This window comes from Cricetulus griseus, chromosome 4 (assembly GCF_003668045.3).
Source record: "Cricetulus griseus strain 17A/GY chromosome 4, alternate assembly CriGri-PICRH-1.0, whole genome shotgun sequence".
NCBI lineage: Eukaryota > Metazoa > Chordata > Mammalia > Rodentia > Cricetidae > Cricetulus > Cricetulus griseus.
In genome coordinates this window covers 96,219,868-96,239,516 of record NC_048597.1, presented here as the reverse complement: position 1 = coordinate 96,239,516, position 19,649 = coordinate 96,219,868, and the positions used below count along the sequence as shown (strand labels likewise).

Here is a 19,649-nt window from a genome sequence, read left to right as displayed (position 1 = left end):
TCTCAACGCACAGGACCCTGAACTCCACTCCACCTATCCCTTCCCATTGATCTAGAAGAAGAAAATACATTCCAGGGAGTAGAGCATTAATCAGGACTGTAATGATACTGGGAAATGGTGTGTGATGCCAAGAGGTACATCTATGACACACCAGTATCAGCCCATCAGAAAGTCTTGGCACCCAGCATGCACCATTAGGGCAGTAATGTATTTTCTTTCTTAAAAGCACCTTCAGACATTTGTTTGACACAGAAGTGACTGTATGTGTCCATAGGGTACAGTGTGGCATCTCAAAACACACATGCAACATGAGATGGTCAGATGGGGGTCACTATCAGACCCATCACCTCAAACACGGAATTTTTTATTTAGTAGAAAGCATCTGAAGCTGTCTACATTCGCAATGCGGGAGAGTACGCAACCCACTGTGATCAATCACAGTTTTCCAACTGCTGTATAAGGTTAGACATTATCCTGCCCAAGAGGGCATGTCAGCCAGTGGTAGGGTACCTCCTAGCACTCGCAAGGTCCCGAGTTCAATCTCCAACACCTCAGGAAAAACAAATCACACCATTCATCAAATCAAGCTCTCCATGCATTGTCTTTGTCCACAAGTCAGAAATAGTATGTTCAGAACCACTAAAACATCCTCATTAGACCCTGAAAGCAGGATATTTAATAGAGAGAGAGCCAGCCAGTGAAACCCCCTGGGTCTTTGTTTTTCTGTGACAGTCCCAAGATCTTGGTGCAAACTCTGCCTTCTACCCAGAGCCCATCATCACTCTCCCCAAGTCCAGGACTCCTAGTGTTGCCTGTCAGATGGCAGCCTTGGATAAAAAGGAGTAAAAGTCGAGGCTCCCCTTTACAGAAACGGTAATCTAATGGACAAGCCACCCAACCTGCACCATGAAAGGGGAGGAAAATGTGAAGAGGTGGCACAGAACATCCCACTTACGTGGATGTGGCTTTAATCCAGTAAGAGGACCCTTTCTCTCCCCTCCGGTCCATGTTTGGGTATGCAAGGCATGGTTCACTTATAGTTTAATAAGTTTAAATATGCATGCAGTTGCTCCTTTCATTGGTCCTTTGTGTACAAGACCAGTCACTAACACAAGTGGCTGCCCACTTCAAGAGTATAGCATCAAATGCAGGAGTGGGGCCTGCTTTATAAGCTAGCATAAAGAGACTGTCCATAGCATGGCGGGGTCAGAGTCAAGAGCACAGTTAGGACCTGGATTCCATTTCTGACTCCACCCATACAGCTGCTGAACTTGGAGCAGTTCACTGTGCCTCTCTGGGCCTCCATTTGTTTTACCCATGTGGATGGTACCAAACCCCCATGCTTACTATGAGGGTTATTTAAGACGATGCTCAGGCCAGCACAGGTCACAGAACACATAAAACAGGCTCCGTGGCCATCAGCAACTATAAATGCAACAAAGTGATTTTGATCTCTCTGGGCTTCTGTTAGCTAAACTCCTTATATTTTTTTGCATAAAAAAATCTTATTGTCCATGAAGGCAGCCCACCTCTACAGATATGGTTCCAACACAGAGGTCTCAAGAACACAAGTGTTCGTTTACAAATGCTTTCTAACCAAGTATTTGATCTTTTGCTTTTACAAAGCAAATGGGGTTATTTTTGCCCTGCCCCCCCCACACCTCAGGATCTAGGTGATTCCGGGTAAAAGTTTTAAGTCTGCCAAACTAGGCAAGAAAGGGGAGATCAAGCATGTCCCACAAAATCCTCTTCTGCAAGCTCGCCTCCCCGCTGTGCAGATTCAGCTGGAAAAAAAAGGTGGTGGAGGCGTGAATTTATCTTATTATTGGAGCCAAGAGAAGGCATCAAACCAGAGGTTAAGGAGTATGAGGGCTGGGTTAATTTCTGTTTAGTCTGGGAGACATGGTTAGGCCAGTAAGACAAAACACAACGACGTATTTGCCAGTGAGACTTTTTTCTAGTTTGTTTGTTTTCCAGCTCTAGTATCAAATAAGGAGTCAACAGACGTGGAAACTAGGGCACCTAGATTCTGGGGCTATCTTTTAATTAGCTCTATGACCCCAAGAGTGTCCTCAAATTCCCTAGAGGAAGGTGCTTGGTCCTCATGTGTGTGTGCCAGCATGACCTCACAGGAAGCTAAGATGATGGTTTCAAAAGAGAAACTGCTCCCCACGGCGCCCTCTGAAGGGCATCCATTCCTCAGTGGACAAAGACAGAAGTATGGACAGACCTTGCAGGCCCACCCAGGCAGTCTTGTTGGAGGATTGCTGCTTCTGCCTTGTCGCACAGCCTCCTCCTGCCCCTCTTACTGCACGCCCCCTGCTACTGCCTCCCAGTACAAGCCCATCCTCTCTTCTATTGGCCTAGTTAATTCAATTCAACCTTCAGATCTCAGTTCAGCTTTTATTTCTGTTCCCATTACTGTAGCCATGAAGTGCGGACTCCAAAACTTACTAACTCAGGGCAACAAACACTACTTCCACAGGTCCATGATCCAAGGGCTGTCACTGCTCCATTTGGCATCAGCCAGGGAGGCTTAAAGGAGATGGCTCCCTCACACTGGCCCGGTGCCTCTCCCTGTGGGGCCTCTTCATAGGACAGACACTAACAACATCCCAGGGTGCAGGGAGGAGAGGCCGCTCACTCTTGAACCCTGACATGGCATCACTCTGTGCAAGTTTTACTGAGTCAACCTACCACAGAGCTACCATCTAAGGAAAGGGGGAAATTATTTGGGGGTTTATCAGTGAATATGGGTGATGCCCTTTTTAACTGTCATGACTCCCTCAGGGATTACAGCCAACGTTAGCCTATCAAACTCTGTGTACTCTCCCTATGCACACTGAGCCCCATTGTGTTCTCGGTTACACCCACCCAACCCCACAAGACTCTAAGCCTCAGGAGGGCAAGGGTGGGTCAGTCTCCTATGATGCTACATCTGCTGGCCCTGCACTAAGATGTTCAATAGTTACTGCTAGAAGTGGGTGGAGCCCACTGGAGCCCATCAGTCATCCTGTAAGGGAAGCACTTAGATGGGACCCCCCTAAACAATTAGCCCCTCAGGGGAACAGGTGGGTGGGAAACCAGCTGTGGTTAAGCCTGAGCTGCATGACCCCAGTCAAACAAGCAGTGACCCCCTCCCCTCCAATCTTCAGCTGCTGTTGATGCTCAACAGTGACAGGGCCCAGAGTGACTGGCATTTATAAGGTTTCAAGAACCAAAGCTTTACAATTTTTACATGAAGTTTCTAAAATTTAAAATATGGATGGTTGATTAAGTTGCATGTGCATGCATTTGCCCTGGCATGCGCGCGCGCAGACACACACACACACACACACACACACACACACACACACAGTAGTCTGATGAAAACACCACCTGCAGGCTGAAAATTATAAAAAATGCCTATGATGCAGGAATATTTGAAAGAAAACCATTTTCTATGACTGAGATAACCTGCTCTGTGATAAAACGAAGAAGAAGAAGGAGGAGGAGAAGGAGGAGGAGCCAGGAGGAGGAGGAGCCAGGAGGAGGAGTCAGGAGGAAGAGGAGGAGGAGGAGGAGGAGGAGGAGGAGGAGGAGGACCACTGAAATATGGTTTCAAAATACCCTTCCTAGAACACAGCAGAGAGTATGCCAGTCAATCTTGTTTGTCAACATGACTGAATTGAGAACCGCCAAGGAGATTTGCAGTGACCACCTCTGGGTGTGTCTAGGATCAGATAAAAAGGAGAGATCTGCCCTGAACGTGGGCCACACAATCCCACAGGCTGGGGACCCACATGGACTAAAAGGGGGAGACTGAGAAAGCAAGTCACAACAGGCTTCTCTCAGTCTCACTCCTTTTTCCTCCACCTCCCCCCTCCTGCCCTCTCCCCCTCTATTGCTCCCTCCCTCTCTTCTCTCCCCCTCTACCCTTTCTCTTTCTCTCTCTCCCCCCACTCCCTGGACCTCTGCAGGGTAAGCTGATCTGACACCGCTACCCCCACTGTGAGGCCCAGCAAATCTAGTTCACTCATGTATTCGTCACACAACAATGAAAAACGAACACAAAAGTATTTCTTACTCTTGAAAAGGCATTTCCAACACCTGGTATGGTGTCTCTTTAACAAAGAATTTACCTCCTTGTTTATTTTCTCAGCTCCTCTAGTGGGGCAAGTGTCGTTTTCTTTTAATGTGCTCTGTTCATGGAATGCTTCTAGAATTCTCACCCAGCAAGTTGGCACGATTGCCAGGCACACTGTAGGCACCACATGATGATGAGTGCCAAATAAGCCCTGACATAGACAAGGTCTAAAGCCGCTACTTACGATTCACTCTGCCCCTCCTTCTGTTCTTCCCTCAGCGCCTACGAGGAGGAGAAGTTAAAGAAGCTGGAGGCCGGCATCATTATCCGACCATTCATACCAATCCACAGCTGCATCATGGGGCCCAACTTGCCTGAGTCTCACGTGTAAGCAGGTTCCACAAGTGAATGTGTCAGGAGCCACTGAGATGCTCCTCTGTCCTCTTGAAGGGAGCGAGGAGCTTGGAGCCAGCAAAACCGGCTCATTAAAAAAAAAAAAAGAAAAGAAAAGAAAAGAAAAAAAAAACACACAGAACAGACACCATAGGTGTGGTGGATTAGACCCCAGTGACAAATCAGATGGGGCCCTCGTCACCCCTTCTCTCACCAAACCAGACATTCAAATGTCAAATAGTTTGTAACGCTTGATAAAAATCTGTCTTGAGCTCTCGCTGTAGAGCTTGTACAAAAACATCTCAGCGGAGGCTCAGGGGATATGATCCAGAGAGCTATTTCCCAGGTAAGCCTCTGTGGTCCAATGCCTAAAGGCATGGCCTCCTCATCTCCTGTCGTGCATGTTCTCTCTTCCTGAGACCTTCACACCTGGTTCTTCTCTCATCTGTTGCAAGAGCTACGAGTCCGTAGCTTTTCACCTGGGAAGGTTCAGGCAGAGACATAACCTTGTGACCTCAGCCCTATGGGCATCTGGAGACTGAGAATTCCTTGCTGTGAAGGCTTCTCCCTGTGTAAGACTGGATGTTATTTAGAAGTGGCATCCTGGGCTTCGGCCCAGCAGATGTCAAGAGCGCCCCTTACCCTGCAAGCTGTGACAACCACAGATGTCTGCAGACATGAACAGATGTCCTCTCAGTCCAAACCCTCACAATCCCTCCAACCTCAGTGTTGAAAACCTCTGCCTTAGGATAAGGTGCTCACAGCGCCACAATATACTCTATATTTATTATTTGCCCACAATCTTTACAGTGACAATGCCGCTCTGTAGACACCATGTGTACTCAGCCCTCTCCCGAGCCCTACTGTGTGGGTGTTTCCTTGTCCCTCTCTGCAGAAGACAGTGGAAGCTCAAAGATGTAGACCATCTCTTCTTGGTCACAGAGCATACACAGCAGGTCACCCTCCCAGGCTGTAAGCCAGGTCCTTCTGATGTCACATCCCAAGTTTCTCCTTCATGCACTGTAAAAAGTAGATCCCAAGGCCTTGCCTTTGGGGAGTTCCGTGACATATTTTGAAAGCCAAGGTTCCTGCACACAAAGAAAACCCAGGAGCAAAATTTGCAGGACTATATAGATATTAAAGATAATTAATGAGAGCACTTCGTTCATGGGTAGAAGATACAGGCCGCCATTACCAATTCCTCTTCCTCTACCACCACCACCATCACCATCATTCATTATCTTCCATCACAATTTTCCATCACCACTGTCAACAGTATACCCTGAACATGCCCTCATCCCTTTGTAATAATCCAGGTTAATCCCCCTGGCCTCCTGTCCAACTTTGGTTGGCATTATCTGGGTTTCTTGGTAGACCTATTCATCATGAACATTCCAATGGCAGCCTAAGTTGAACGCCCTCAAAGTATCCCCTTAGGCAAACAGGCCTTGTGATTCCCAGTGTCTCTTGGAAGCACTCCCCCATCTCTTTGCTGTTCCCTTGGATAAGCCCTTTGGAAGCATGAGATTCACATATATCCAGAGATGGAAATAGATGCCTAGAAAAAATGGGTAAGTCCCATCCATTTGATCTGAACAATGAGGCTTTAACACAATGAGCCTTAAGTGTAGTGAACAGAAATAGTTTCCCTTCAATGACAAACGAGGAAAGTGAACTCCAGTGATAGGTGAACCCTGCCAGAGGTATCACAATGGGACTCTGAATTCCCTGGCTCCAAGCTCAGGTGTATTAAATATCATTACAGTTGTCAACCCATAGTAGATGTTATAGTAATATATTTATTGTTACTCTATGAGATATCTAGTAAATGTCTTAGGTTTTGACCATCACATGGTCTCTCTTGCAACTATTAACAATTGTAATATGAAAGAGACAAGGATGGGTTGTATTGTCTGTGTTCCAATAAGGCTTTCTTTATAGAAACAAGGGACAAACCCACTCATTGGCTACAGTTTGCCAACCTTTGCCCTAAACTAACACTTGCCACTTTTTTCCCCCTTGGCTAATCAAAGGTTCTGGCCATGTTGAATAGCTAGAGCATTAATGTATTTCTCAACTTGAAGTGACTTAGAACCCTTTCTCATTGTTCCCAAGTCTACATATTGCTGAGTGACCCCAACGTGGCCGGTTCTGGCTGGGTCTATTTCCCTGTTTGTATCTAGTAGTTGGGTAAATTGGAGGCTGGCTGGTCTTGGCAGGACCAGACTTTGGTTTGAATGGTTGCCTGGTGACTAAGATGACAGGTGCATCTCTCAACATCTAGTGTAGGCTGATAAAGTCTTGCTCACACTGTATCCAAGTGGAATTCTAAGAACAAGGACCTGAACACAAGGCTTCCCAAGGCAAAAGCTCACAAAGAGGCATGGTGTTCCTCTACCATTCTGTTGACCAAGCAGTCAAAGGGCAGAACGGACACAAGGAGTGAGGGAAAGACTCTACCTCTTGATAAGATAAAGTAGCAAGGTCATAATTAAAGAATATGCAAAATGGCTGGGCGGTGGTGGTGCATGCCTTTAGTCCCAGCACTTGGGAGGCAGAGACAGGTGGATCTCTGTGAGCTTGAGACCAGCCTGGTCTATAAGAGCTAGTTCCAGGACAGCCTCCAAAGCCATAGAGAAACCCTGTCTTGAAAAACAAAAACAAAAAAAAATGAATATGCAAAATGAAGAGCGGGTATGAACTGAGGTATTATAAAGATGTATTTTTATTACTCTTTAACTATGAACATATGTGTATCTGTGGGGTATATATATGTGTGTGTGTGTGTGCATGAGTGCAGTGCCCTCAGAGCTCAGAAGAGGGCAGCAGATCCCCTGGAGCTGGAGTTACAGGTAGTTGTGAGCCCTATGTGGGTGCTGGGAACTGAACCCAAGTCTCCTGGAAGAGCAGCCAGTGCTCTTCACCACTGAGCTGTCTTTCCATGACTTCAAGCGTTTTTGTAATCAGTTGTATTAGTCATTTTTCTTTCCACTGTGACAGAATACTTAACAAAACATAGCATAAGGGGCTTGGCAAATAAAGTCACTTGCTGCCATGTCTGATGGCCAGAGTCTGATCCCAACAGCCTGCATGGTAGAAGGAGAGAATTGATTCTTGCAGTTTGTCCTCTGACTCCCACAAGTGCAGCACAACATATCCCTCCCCCATTAACTAAACAATCCTAATAATTATTTGATTAATTACTTGATTGATGATTTAATTAATTATCTAATGTAATAATTAAAAATGGTAAGAAGACAAAAGAAAAAGAAGCAATGTAAGGGAAGAAGAAATTATTCTGGTTTGAGTTTGAGGGAATTCAGCCCACCCTAGAGGGGGGAAGGCAGGCCAGTGGGCCAATCAAGCAGCCTGCTTATATCTGAGCTGATTACAAAGCCAAGATACAGCTCCCAGGGCTTGCTCCCAGGGCCTGCTCCCAGGGCCCTAAGTGTGCCATCTAGTCATCATGTCCCAGAGGGTTCACAATCTCCCCAAACAGCACCACCAGCTGGGGGGCCAACTCAAACTCCGAGCCCACCGGGAACATGTCACATTCTAACCATAACATTAGTCTACCAAAAGGCATGAAGACAGGCTCTGCTTGTCACATCTTAAGCTCTCAGCCACCACATCAGCCAGTGTAGATCAGAGCCTGGTTAGCCCCTCAGTCCCAGTGCAATTGATCCCAAAGCTGACCGATAATCCTGAATTAACTGTGTGGGGATCGATCCCATCACCTCAGGGGAGACTTGACTTTAACTTTTCAAAATGGGAGGGGAGGACTAAGACACAGGTTCCTACCATCTCTATAAAATGACAAGGTTGTCCCTAGTAGCCTTTTCTAAATACCTGTTCAGTAAAAGCATGCCACACCCCATGTCCAGATCTGTCATTGAACACTGGTGTAGATGGCTATAACAGCACAGTACACAATGGTCTGGCAGCTGGTGAGAGAAAACTACTGTCTCTCCCCCAGCCCCAGGGATGTTCGCACCCCCCCCCACACACACACACCCAGGGTTCCTACTGGAGTTGCTCAGGTATGTGAGAATCAGGTGCTGGTTCTCACCAGGTTCTGAGCCCCCGGGCACTGCAAATGTGAGCTTTGCACAACCCTGTGTGGAGATTTTACCTACCATGCCTTGCATCCAAGCAAATGAGTGTTTTCTCTTTAAATCTGAGCCATTGTTCTGTGACCTGGAAAGAAAAGTCAGATTTCTATGAAGCAGGCTTCTAGGTTTTGTTTTTGCTTATTTCCCAGTTTGTTCACTACAGATTAGGTGAGTGAGTGTGGAGTCTCCCACTCCTTGTACACAATCTAGACCCATCTGATGAAACCAATTCCTGGTGAAAAGTGGCTGTACCCTCCGGCAGGAAACATGAGCAGCTTTATTTTACAGCAGGGGTTCAGGAGGCTGAACTCAGATTCCAAGTCTGCTATTTGCTGACCTCTGTCCTTAGCTGAGTTTCATGGTCCTTTATGCCTCATTTTCTTTTATCTGCAAAATAAGATGCAAGAGGTACCCTCCTCCCAGATTCATAAGGATGAGAACAACCCGTGGAGAGTGAACAACTGGAACAGTGCTCTTGTGGGTGCTTACAGTTACTGTTGGGGTGGTGCTGTCACTACACATTATCTCAGTGGCCCTGAGGATGAGAACCACACCCAAGCTGTCAGTTAGGGAAAACGTCAGCTCCAAAGCAACTGATTCCCACCGTCTTCCATTCGGGAACCAGAAAGATGCCGAGCCCATGTGTGTACATGCAGCAAGGACAGTAAAGGAGCACAAAGCTGAGATCAAGCAAGGACTTGAGGTGTAGAGACAAGGGAGTTCTAATCCATGCTGGGTGAATGGACAGATGAGTCTCAGGGGAAACCCTAAGAGAGGAGAGATCTTCCTGGAAATCAAGAAGCCATCCCTTCCTGCTCCTGGGAGGCCTTCCTTCCATTAGTACAGGATGAGAAACATCAGGGGGAGGGAGGGGGGCAGCTTCCAGGACTGCACATTTATTCCAAGAAAACCACAGACAGCAGGTTAACCCTCTCCTGACCTCACTCACTAGCAGAGTGATCATCACACACTGGCCTCATCAGTACCTAGTCAGAGCTCAGCTCCCTAAGGCACAGTGTCTAGGGCTGATCACTCTCCAGATCAAATCCTCACCTTTGCTAGCTGTGTGACCTCCGGTAACTCACTGGCCCTTCTGAGGCTCAGGTCTCTCCCAGGTACAATAGTCTTTCATGTTGCCGTGAGCATTAAACCAAACATCCAAATGCTGTCTCTGTGTAACATGAGAGTATGATCTTGAGCAAAACCGGTAGTGCTCTCTGGGCCTCAGTTTCCCCTTCTCTAAAATAGAGATGATAATTCATATCCCACCAGGTTGTCGAAGACATTAAATAATATGGAGAAAGTGCACCAGTCAATGTCTGGTTTGCTGTGGGCAACAGAAGGTCTCCAAGTGATCAGAAATGTCCACTGAACATATGATTAAGCAGTGTTTTTCGTTTTGTTCTCAAATTACGTGCTCAGTGTGTTTTTCTTCAATAGCCAGCTATGTTTCAACCCAGTTAATACTGTTTCCCGTTTCCAGGCTTTCTTAATGCCCTCGGGCTATTTATGGCATTTTTTTATAAGATAAATGACTGGACATTGATGGGATATTAATTGCCTTCAATTCTCATTTTATTTGTCTGAGTCATGACCTCCAGCTAGGAGAAACTCTACCCACTACACACAAATTCAGAGGAACTGGAACAGGATGCTCATGCTTCTGTCATGGCTCTGCCTCCTACTAGCTGGACGACTGACATGACTGTGTGGCTTCCCTAACCCCTCTGATCTCCAGTGTCCTCATGTGCAATGTGTGCAAACACTTACCAATGTGACTGAGGCCGGCACAGCTGCAGTCTCTGTGAATGTATTTGTTCTAAAAGGACTCCCTGTGTTCCTCCCTCTGTCTCTGCAGGGATCCCCTCTACCGTCAGCTGTGTGCACTCCACTGGCTCCTAGAGGCCCTGACTATCGACCATACCCACCACGTCATGAGGCCCTTGATTGCCTGCTGGAACCCCAAGTAAGGCCAGCAGCCCTGCATCCTACTGTAAACCAGCACTTGCCTGGGCGGTAAGAGGTGGGGGCCTTATCTTTCCCACCCACCCCCCTCTTTGACGGTTTTGCCGGGTTGACATGCTCTATGGATCCAAACCCAGGTAAGCTGGCGACAGCTCTGACACTCTCTCCAGAGTCCACTGTACACACTTCTTTATAAGCATCTCTTCCTGATGCCGTGTGGCAACACGACGGTAGCTTAAAACAGGGCACAGTGGAAACATTTACACCACAGAATTAGGCAAGCTACACCAGCAGAATGTAGACCCACAACCGGATTTCTGGCCAGGCCTCCTCATGATCTCACTGTGCTCCCTCGGCATTGGTTCTGAATGCTCCTCTACCTCTGCCACCATCACAAACCCCAAAACACACACACACCTTTGCTCTTTGTTCTTGTTTTTCTCCTTTAGCCAAAGGGAATTTTGTTTGCTTGCTTGCCTGTCTGCCTGCCTGCCTGCCTGCCTGCCTGCCTGCCTGCCTGCCTGCCTGCCTCCCTGCCTGCCTGCCTCCCTGCCTGCCTCCCTGCCTGCCTCCCTGCCTGCCTCCCTGCCTGCTTGCTTACTTGTTTGCTTGGATTGATTCATTGATTCACTGGTTCCTTGGTGAGTGAGTTGGCTGGTTGGGTTGGTTCATTGGTTGGTTGGTGGGTAAGTTGTTGGGTTGGTTTTTGGTTTATTGGTTCATTGGTGGGCAAGTTGGGTTGGTTTACTGGTTGGATGGTGGGCAAGTTGGTTAAGTTGGCTCATTGGTTGGCTAATGAGTAAGTTGGTTGAGTTGGATTGGTTGGTTGGTGGGCTAGCTGATTTTTTGGGTCATTGTTTGTGGTTTGATTTTTGCTCTGTTGGTTTTTAAAATATATATTTAAAATATATATATTTCAATATAAAATATATATTGAAAATATATATGTATATATTTAAATATATATATATATATATATATATATTATATATATATATATATATATAAAAGTTCTCCACTTAGAACTAAGGTACTTGTTCCAGTTCTGGAGCAGCTAGGTACAACCAGATGGAAACTCTAGAGAATGTTGATGAAGCCATGAAAATGTAAGCTGTGTCATCACCACAGGGATGACTCATACCAGAGCTTTGAGGTCACTGTTTCAGGAGCTTTAAAGATAGTTTTCATTTTGTAGAGCCATCATCTTTGGAAGGCCCATATGTTTGCCAAAGTGAAACAACAGTAACAAAAGAGGGTAAAGAACCCTAACTTGAGGCATTGATTTGCACCATGAAAACCCAGGCCCCATGTTAGCAGTCCTCACCTGCATGCCCAGAGATTGTAGCCCCAGCACTGAAGAGTAGACATAGGTGGATCCCAGGGACTCACTGACCAGATGGTCTAAATGAAATGTTAAGCTCCAAATTCAGGGAGAGACTCTGTTCTCCAGGTGGAGAACAATGGAAGACAGCATCCAGTGTTAGCCCCTGGCCTCTGCATGTACCCACACAGATGAGTGCACTCCACATACACCCACGTACACACATACATGCAGGCATACATCACACACACCAAAAATTAATTCACAAAAAGCTACTTTCCATGCACCATCTATATTTATTTAAAACAAAACTGCCCAAGTAATAAGTTGATTCAGTTTTCTCTTGCAAAACCCTTCTCCAGACCCCACAAGCTTTTATACCACCTTGGAAATCCCTGCCTCAGATTATAAATCCCTCTCTAAGGGTGTAAGTCGGGTTGTCCCACATCTCATGCCTCCCTCCCTTGTGACTACACACAAACATAGCAGCAGCGACAATGACTCATGGCCATCTTTCCATAGCGCCACACACAAAGCTTCCAGTCTTTCATCATGGAAAAGAATACCCAGCAGGGAATTCTACTGAGTGGACAGAGAAGCACCCTCATCAAGTCCCTGTGGACAGATACTGAGCTGGGAAAGCACACCTCTATGGGCCACACCTTCTGCTGGGAGCCTATATACAGACATGAAGGAAGGAAGCTTTTGATCTTTGTCTGCATACCCTAACTCTAGATGGCAAGTCCATTCCTTCACTGGCATTAGTGCCTACAGCTTCATCTGGATTCTGGCGTATACTGAAGACCAACTGATACATCCAGCTTGTGCAGTGAACAACTACTGGGTTCTGGGACTTTCCCATTCATATCACTCTGTGGTTGGATTAGCTGGAGCTCAGCCTTAAGTCATCCTAATAAATTCCATAGATAGATAGATAGATAGATAGATAGATAGATAGATAGATAGATAGATAGATAGATAGATAGATACAGATAGATTCATTCCATAAGTTCTGTTACTCTAGAGAACCCTGACTAATACAGAAGCCATGTGTATCAGCTCTTAATAGCCAGTGAAAACCAATACAAACTGGCCCCACCACATCACCATATAAGATTCATAAATTGTTAATTGTGGGGTTAAGTTCCATAGAAAGAGCATGAAAACATCTTTTCAGTCATCCAGAAAGTAGGACACCTTCTCCTGGATGCTTTGTTCATCTTTGAGGTTTCACCCGATGCCATCACATTGACTTCTCAAGCCTGGGATGTGTGTTCCTAAAACCCAGGTGGATTTGAATGACTGAGATCAAGAGTTTGGGCATCATTTCAGCCTGGTATCCAAGACCCATAACCACAGCTAACTATAGTGGTTGAGGCAGGAGGATTTCAAGTTCAAGGACTGTCTGGGCAACTTAGCATGACTGCATCTCAAAAAAGACTAGGAAGAACCTTTGAATATACATCTTCACCAGTACCTTGGTCAATCATGTGCAAAACCATAGTGCAAAAGCCCTCACTTCAATCCCCAATTCTGAAGGAGAAGGTAGAGGGTTTGGAATCAGCCTATATGACCCCACACCCTGCCACTTGCCGTGTGATCACAGGAAAGTCACTTAACCTCTTGGCTTGTGTTTCATCACCTATCAAATGGGTTGCTGACCCAAAAGAAGTTATTCCTAAGACCAGGCAAGCTCAGATCTAGAAACACAGTGAATGTTCATTCTGTGACAGTCATTGAAGATAAAAATCTCTGCCTTGAAGAGCAAATAGAGCTGTGCTCATCAGCACCTCTGAGACTTCAAGCCAGTAAAGAAATAAACGCAGGAAGAGAGTTCTACAGTTCTACTACCATGGTGACTGGGCACACACACAGGTTGGGGAGAAAGGCCACACCAGCCCTCATCAATGGTGGCAAGCCTCAAGGAACAGAGAGGGGAGTCAGCAGCCACTGGTTTACCATGAGGGAAGAACACAGGAGCAGTGTGATTATCTAAGTCTGGTTACCTCAGGCTACACCAGAGAGACAGCATGGGCCTTGTCAGAAAACAAGGTGGGTGGAAGACTGACTTTTATAAGCTAATGGTCATGCATATGCTGCTTGCTTCATACTTTGTAGAACATTTCTGTGAGTGCAAGGCCTCTCAATCTATGGAATATAGTGAAGTAACTGAAGATCTTGGTGCAGTGAAGCCACCGAGTTGGTAGATCTGAGTGGGCCTGAGAATCTGCATTTTAGCAAGCTCTGGCTAATCCTAACTTGTATTAAGAGTCCAGACACTCAGGGCTAGTGACCTCCTGCTACCAATAGGGCCTCCTCCTAAAGGTTCCAAAGCCAAAAAACGGCACTACCATCTGGGACAGGCTTCCAGAACATGACCCTGCAGGGTCTGATTCACCTTAGACATAGAATAAGTCTTCTCTTATAAAACAGTTTCAGAAGCCGTTCTGGATGTGCAATTTTGCAAATACAGAATGTGTGCTATTTGACCTAACAGAAGAAGAACCCTTCCAAATGTGAACCCACACCTTGGAGGTGATCAGTAACTACGCTTCACAGATTTAAGTTCTCATCATTGTGAAAAACGTGGCAGAATTCTGAAGAACACACATAATAAGCAATTTTCTAATTTAACCATTTTTATATTTAAATGGGGTTCCCAGCCACTGCTGGGAAATTTGAGGTAAAGGAAGTGGACCGTGCCACTGCCCACCAGAGTGACCATCCCAGGAAAAGGACTGGAGGATGCAATCAACAGTGAACATGCACAGATCAATACAATCTGTAAGGCTAGAAGGATGCCCCAAAGACTAAGAGCACTTGTTGCTCTTGCAGAGCACCAGAGTTTGGTTCCTAGCACCCACACGGTGGTTCAAAGACACCTGTAACTCCAGTTCCAGGAGATCCAGTGGCCTCTCCTGATGTCTATGGGAACCAGGCATGCTTGTGGTGCACAGACCTATATGCAGACGAAACACTCATATACATAAAATAAATGGAATTTTTAAAAATCTGCAATAGAAACAAGCACAATTGCAAGGAATCTGATGGGAGACATGACGGTGATGGGAGAGGCTTGATTTCCATTTGGTCACCAAGGAAGATGCTTTTAGAATGGGCATTCTGGGTGAAATGTCTGATTTGCCCCCCCACTTTCCTCTTCTCAGCCAACACAAGGGTATCCCTCCTCACCCTGGTACTCAGGCCAACATCTCAGGAGTGGAAGAACATGGCACAATCATGAGGTCACCTTATTTTTGAAGAAGGACTACCTGGCCAGGAAGATTGCAGAGTTTGGACCACTGCAGCCTCCCTGGTGTATAATCAGCATTTCTTCCCCTCAGCCACAGAGCCGGGTGCACATCCTAAAGTGGCCCACAGATTTTCCTCTTGAGAAGAACACACTTTATCCCAAATTGGAGTTGGGAAAGTGAGAGTAAAGTGTTTGAGAAAATTGCTCTGATTGCCCTGACAGATAGACATCATCAAGTGACCTCCAAGAACAGAATGTGCCTGGAGCACCCTGCGCGCAGATAAGTCTGAGCCCAGTGCTCTCTCTCCCCTTGATTTCTGGGAAACAGGCGCCCCCAGAAAGCATCGGTGGGGGGAAAATTATGGTCTGAAAATCACAGCTTTCTCCCTTTGAGAGCCGTGTGCCCCACCTCGTTTCCCACCATTGCCAACTCCTTCTCAAAGCCACACCAAGATCTTGGTGGATGAACTCGTGCTATTCTTTTTAATAGCTAGACCGGATGAGCCCACTTGTGACTCGTTTCTTTTCACACCCACAACAAGCTATTGGCCCAACTGGTGTGCTTAAGCCCCATGTTACAGGTGGGGCCTGAGGCTGGGAGAAACTAATAACCCTGAACAAATCACACTCACACACTCATAGAAGGACGGGTCGGACAGACTCCAGCAGAACAACAGGTTCTGATAAGCAAGGACAGTCACTTGATCCCTGGACAGCAAATCAATCAGATGTGCTAAATGAGCCACTGTTGCTTCCTCCTCCCCACCTCTGAAACTGGCTTTTGGCTCAGCCTCCTCATGCAACACCAGGGCCTTGCTCATTATAGCCTAGCAGGGAGCCAGGCAGATGGAGGCTCTATCTAACCCAAGCTCCCACCATGAGCAGAATGGAATCTACTGACTTGGGGACTGGATGGCAAAGCATCCACCTAAACAGCCACCTGCTGCTCTATGGTCATGTATTAAAAAAAAAAAAAAGACAAGAAAAGAAAAGAAAGCAAGTCACAGAGAGACATGGACTTCAGGGGGCAGGGAAGTGGGGTTCCATTTGGTGAACAGTGCTAACGGGGAAGGCTCGCCAACTGGATTTTAGCCTCCGTAGCAAGGTGCAGAGTGGACTTCCCTACTCCGGCTGCTTCTGATCTTTGCTCCCCTCCTATTGATCCTCCTTTTGGGTTTATTTGCTACTGAGAACAAAACATCAGAGAGACCGGTTCTGCCTAACCTGGTCTCTCCTTTATCAATAGCTTTGCAGAGGGAGTGCTGAGGGCTTCGGAAGGTCTAAAGGGACCTGGAAGCTTCTTTAGTTCATTTAGCCTGCCGCTTGAAGTTGCAATAGACTTCAGGTCGCCTTGGAAGTCAGCATTAGCAGAAGGCTTCTATCTTCCTGATTGGACCTGAATATTTAAGATTTCGAAAGCTTGTCTGGGCCCAGAATTAATTTTGAAAGGGGAAGGAGGTTGCTTTTGAACTTCAAGAAGGCACTGGCAGCTCAGCAGGGGCTGCCTTAGCAAAGGAGAAAGCCAAAAAGCCCTGTGGTCATGAAAGACACCGTGGGAACACCAAAGCCGCCTGTTGGTTAGCCTGAAATCAGGCTTTAGAAGTGCTGCTGTTTAAATACTGTGTATAAGGCTGGATGGAGCTCGGCTCCTTCCTCCGGCTAGATTTTAAATATTCCCTAATTTGATTACTCTAGGGAAAAGCAAGCAGAACCAACTCAAATGAACTTCTCTGTTAATTATTCAGAGCTTTTTATTGTGCAATCAAACATAAAGTCCTACAAAAAGCTTGGTGGCACATCCCACCCCCACCCCAGCCCGGCGCCCACCCCCGGGGTCGGTTTCTTGTGTTATGGTTGTGAATTGCTAGACACCCAACAGGCCCTGCCTCAGGGGCAGAAGAGCCCCCCACCTTATTGGTGACAACCTGTGGATCTGCCACCCAGAGACCCACATCATGAGAAACCAGCCTTAAGTTCAGTTCATCTGACTGTGTTCACCCCCTGTTTCTGAATACTGTGATCCACACCTGTCATTGGGGGCAGGCACTGACAAGCCTAGACACTGTGAGTGACACTCCCCCCCTCAAATAGCAAAGTTGCTCTGATCACTTCATCTCATCAAATCCCTGCTCTGTGCAGTTTGAGAGCCAGCCAAGTACTTGACCAGTTTTACACATCCAAAATCATCCTTCAGAGAAAAGGGGGTTAAAAAGGAGATGGATGGATGGATGAATGGATGGATGGATGGGTGGATGGATGGATGGATGGATGGATGATGAAATTTATGAATGGGTAGGAATGTGGATGGATGGGTGTGTGAATGGATAAGTGTGGCTGGATGGAAGGATGAATGGGTGTGTGGTTGGATGGATGGATGGATGGATGGGAAGGTAAGTAGACACACAGTAAGATTGCTCATTTGTGTATCAATAAAGACCCAAAGTCCCATAACCATTAAATTTAAAATCTAAAGGCTCTAAAATCTCAGCTTTTTCATAATTCATCTGACCACAAAATTTAGACTTGAACCAAAATGAACCAAACTGAGACTTGACAAGGAACCCCTATTTTAGAGTCTTTATTTCTCTCGCCGAGTATGAATATCTACTTTGTTCCAGACATGTTCCATTGGAGGGGCCATAATAGCATGCACAGTGTGTCCCATTCAAAAAACAAACAAACAAACAAACAAAACCGCCAGCATGGCCAGCATGGTGAGGGAGGAAGGGGGGGAATGAGGGAGGGAGGGAGTCACCACACAGCCTGTTTGTTGGGGAAGGGGAGCCGGGAGCTAGTCTCTTATCCAGGAAGTTCCCAGGCCATGAGGGAAGGGCATGATGATGTTGCAAGTCTTGAAACTTACTTACATGGAGGAGGAGGGCACTCCAGAAAAAAAAAAAACAAAAAAACTCAGGATCACAGCATGAGAAAAGCTCAGAAGCCCAGCCCCATGGCAGGGACCTGTGTGAGGGAGGGGCCTGGAACTCTGGTCCTCTTCAGCTGCAAAGGGCAGTGAAAATGACTCTGGCTCAAGGTGACAGTAATGGAGAGGATTCCCTGAGAGCCCACAGGCACCTGGCACAGAACATCTCCCTAACTCTGGGCAGTAAGCTAAAATCCAGTGATTTTACCATGCAACTCACCACACACACCCACACACACCCTCCCCGGGGCGTCCAGTCACACTGTGCCCTCTGATCAACTCAGAGGTGCTCCTGACAGTAGTGCCTGTGATCCATGGACAAGGCACAGGTGCAGAAAGGAAGCCACTTTTCTGTCTGCCCCCAGCACAATTGCATCCTCGCCCTGGACTCAGTAAAAGGGCCCAAGTATCCAGAACTCATGCAAATATACCCCACCTCCCACAGTCCTCACCCAGGAGAGGGTGGTATCTCTTAGCCTCCGGTGTTTTTACCCCAAAAGCCCTACCTGTTGAGAACTGCCCCCCCCCAAAAAAAAACAGTAGGAGAAGAAAACCATAGCAGAGACCTTTCAACCTGAATTTATTGTTTCTGTAGGAATGGGGTGGGGGCTGTAATAAACAGAGACCCTGCAAACTGAAAACTCATTAAGCTGTTTGTTACACAGGGACCCAGGTGGCAGCAAGAGCACAATAAAGAAGATCAACAAGGACAAGTCTATGGGGCAGAGGTGGGATCACTTCGTCACAGCACCGAAGGTAACCTGGAGCCCACCCTACCCCAAGAGCCCAGGCCCCAGCCAGGGGAGAAGCATGCATCCCCCACAGCCAGTATCTGATGGGAAAGATTTACGTATGTGTCTAGGTGGCTTCCCAAGCTGAGGAAAACCCACATGCCATTGGATTTGTTTTTTGTAAATTTTAATTAAAATGGTTATCTGTGGATTATAGGAAAAATAAAATTTGGCCAAACACACTGGAAAGAGAAGAGATGGAAAGGGGGGCATGGGCACCCACTTAGTAAGATACTACTAAAAGGAAAGGGACTCACCTCACTCCATCTTATAATCAATAGTCTCTCTCTCTCTCTCTCTCTCTCTCTCTCTCTCTCTCTCTCTCTCTCTCTCTCCTCCTTTCTTCCCTCCGTCTCCTCTCTCCCTCCACTTACTAGACAGGATAGTCTTCCAAGCCACATGTGTCTTCACTATTGAGAAGGTAGTTTGAAGTCTGTTGTCTTCAGCTCAAAGCTCTGCCTCTCCCCAAAGCCCAAGTCCCTCTACTCAACAAACAAGCACCCAAATAATAGTGAAAATAAACAGATAAAGCTGCTCTTAGATTGGGCACACAGCCCCTCTCCCACAGACTGATACAGTGCCCACCACACCCACCACACAGTGCCCACCCCACCCTTCACACAGTGCCCACCCCACCCCTCCACACAGTGCCCACCCCACCACACCACACAGTGACCACCCCACCACACCACACAGTGCCCACCCCACCACACCACACAGTGCCCACACCACCACACCACACAGTGCCCACCCCACCAACCACACAGTGTCCACCCCTCACGCACCCCACAGTGTCCACCTCACCCACCCCACAGTGCCCACCAC

The 19,649-nt window shown here is 46.9% G+C and overlaps 1 protein-coding gene across 1 annotated transcript in view; it reads left to right on the top strand.

Annotated features, from left to right (window-relative positions):
* Nucleotides 1-19,649, top strand: part of Ccdc60 (coiled-coil domain containing 60) — a 145,247-nt gene that overhangs the window by 95,938 nt on the left and 29,660 nt on the right. The window contains exons 4-6 of the mRNA XM_035444174.1: nt 4,346-4,453; nt 10,430-10,537; nt 18,699-18,789. Of these exons, the coding sequence (XP_035300065.1) occupies nt 4,346-4,453; nt 10,430-10,537; nt 18,699-18,789 (307 nt within the window). The remainder of the gene's footprint in view (nt 1-4,345; nt 4,454-10,429; nt 10,538-18,698; nt 18,790-19,649) is intronic.